The sequence below is a fragment of the Penaeus monodon genome, chromosome 22, assembly GCF_015228065.2.
Source record: "Penaeus monodon isolate SGIC_2016 chromosome 22, NSTDA_Pmon_1, whole genome shotgun sequence".
NCBI lineage: Eukaryota > Metazoa > Arthropoda > Malacostraca > Decapoda > Penaeidae > Penaeus > Penaeus monodon.
This window is the reverse complement of record NC_051407.1, coordinates 38,165,457-38,166,257: the sequence shown is the minus strand read 5'-3', so window position 1 is coordinate 38,166,257 and position 801 is coordinate 38,165,457. Positions and strand designations below refer to the sequence as shown.

Here is an 801-nt window from a genome sequence, read left to right as displayed (position 1 = left end):
CTACCCTGTTCCCTAAACCCATGGCTTAGTGTGCATGTTCCTTTATGGATAAGTCCCCTACATCCACTTGAGTTTTTAAAAAGTTGTCCAGGGCTGTTATGACGGAAGCAGGGGTCATTTGATTTGTCTCTATATACTGTATGTGTTTGTATTTGTTTGTATGGAGAGGGGTTCATTTTGTAAAGTATGTCATAAGAAGGGGATTTTCCATTATTGTAACTAATTTCCAAACACAAACTTTAAACATTTTCTTTCTTCACTCAAACAAAGCACCAATGTCTAGACACAGATAAATTTAATTATAATCAGAAAGAAATATAAAGTATGCATTACTTTTCCATTTCATTTATTTTCAACATCTACACCAGTTCTTATAAAGACTGGATTGAATGGACCATTATGGACAGGTAATTGATAATGCAATTTATCATCACTTCTATAAAGGGTTGTAGGCTGCAATAAAACACCAGAAGACATACTTGCTGATGATCTGGGTCTGGGATCATCCACATTAATGATATCTCCGGAGAATAAATCAATATCGCTACCATTTTCTCTAGCAATAGTTGCAATTGGGTTCTCTTCGCCAAGGTCATCATTTACCCAATCATCGGACTCATGGATGTTGCTGAACACTGCCTGAGTGTAGAACTGATTGTTATTGGCTACATACGTTACTGATTCATAGTTCAGATTTGCTTAAATTCACTTTAGCATCAGAAGCAAAAGTCTGACTACACCTACAACCTGACATTTACTTATACATCTAATGGTGATGGTTAGTGTTGGGTATTTGATTTA

The 801-nt window shown here is 35.8% G+C and overlaps 1 protein-coding gene across 1 annotated transcript in view; it reads right to left on the bottom strand.

Moving 5' to 3' along the window:
- Positions 1-329: 329 nt before the first annotated feature.
- Positions 330-801, bottom strand: part of LOC119587121 (sodium-dependent noradrenaline transporter-like) — an 11,503-nt gene continuing 11,031 nt past the window's right edge. Inside the window, exon 15 of the mRNA XM_037935873.1 lies at positions 330-639. Coding sequence (XP_037791801.1) covers positions 343-639 — 297 coding nt within the window. The 3' untranslated portion in view covers positions 330-342. The remainder of the gene's footprint in view (positions 640-801) is intronic.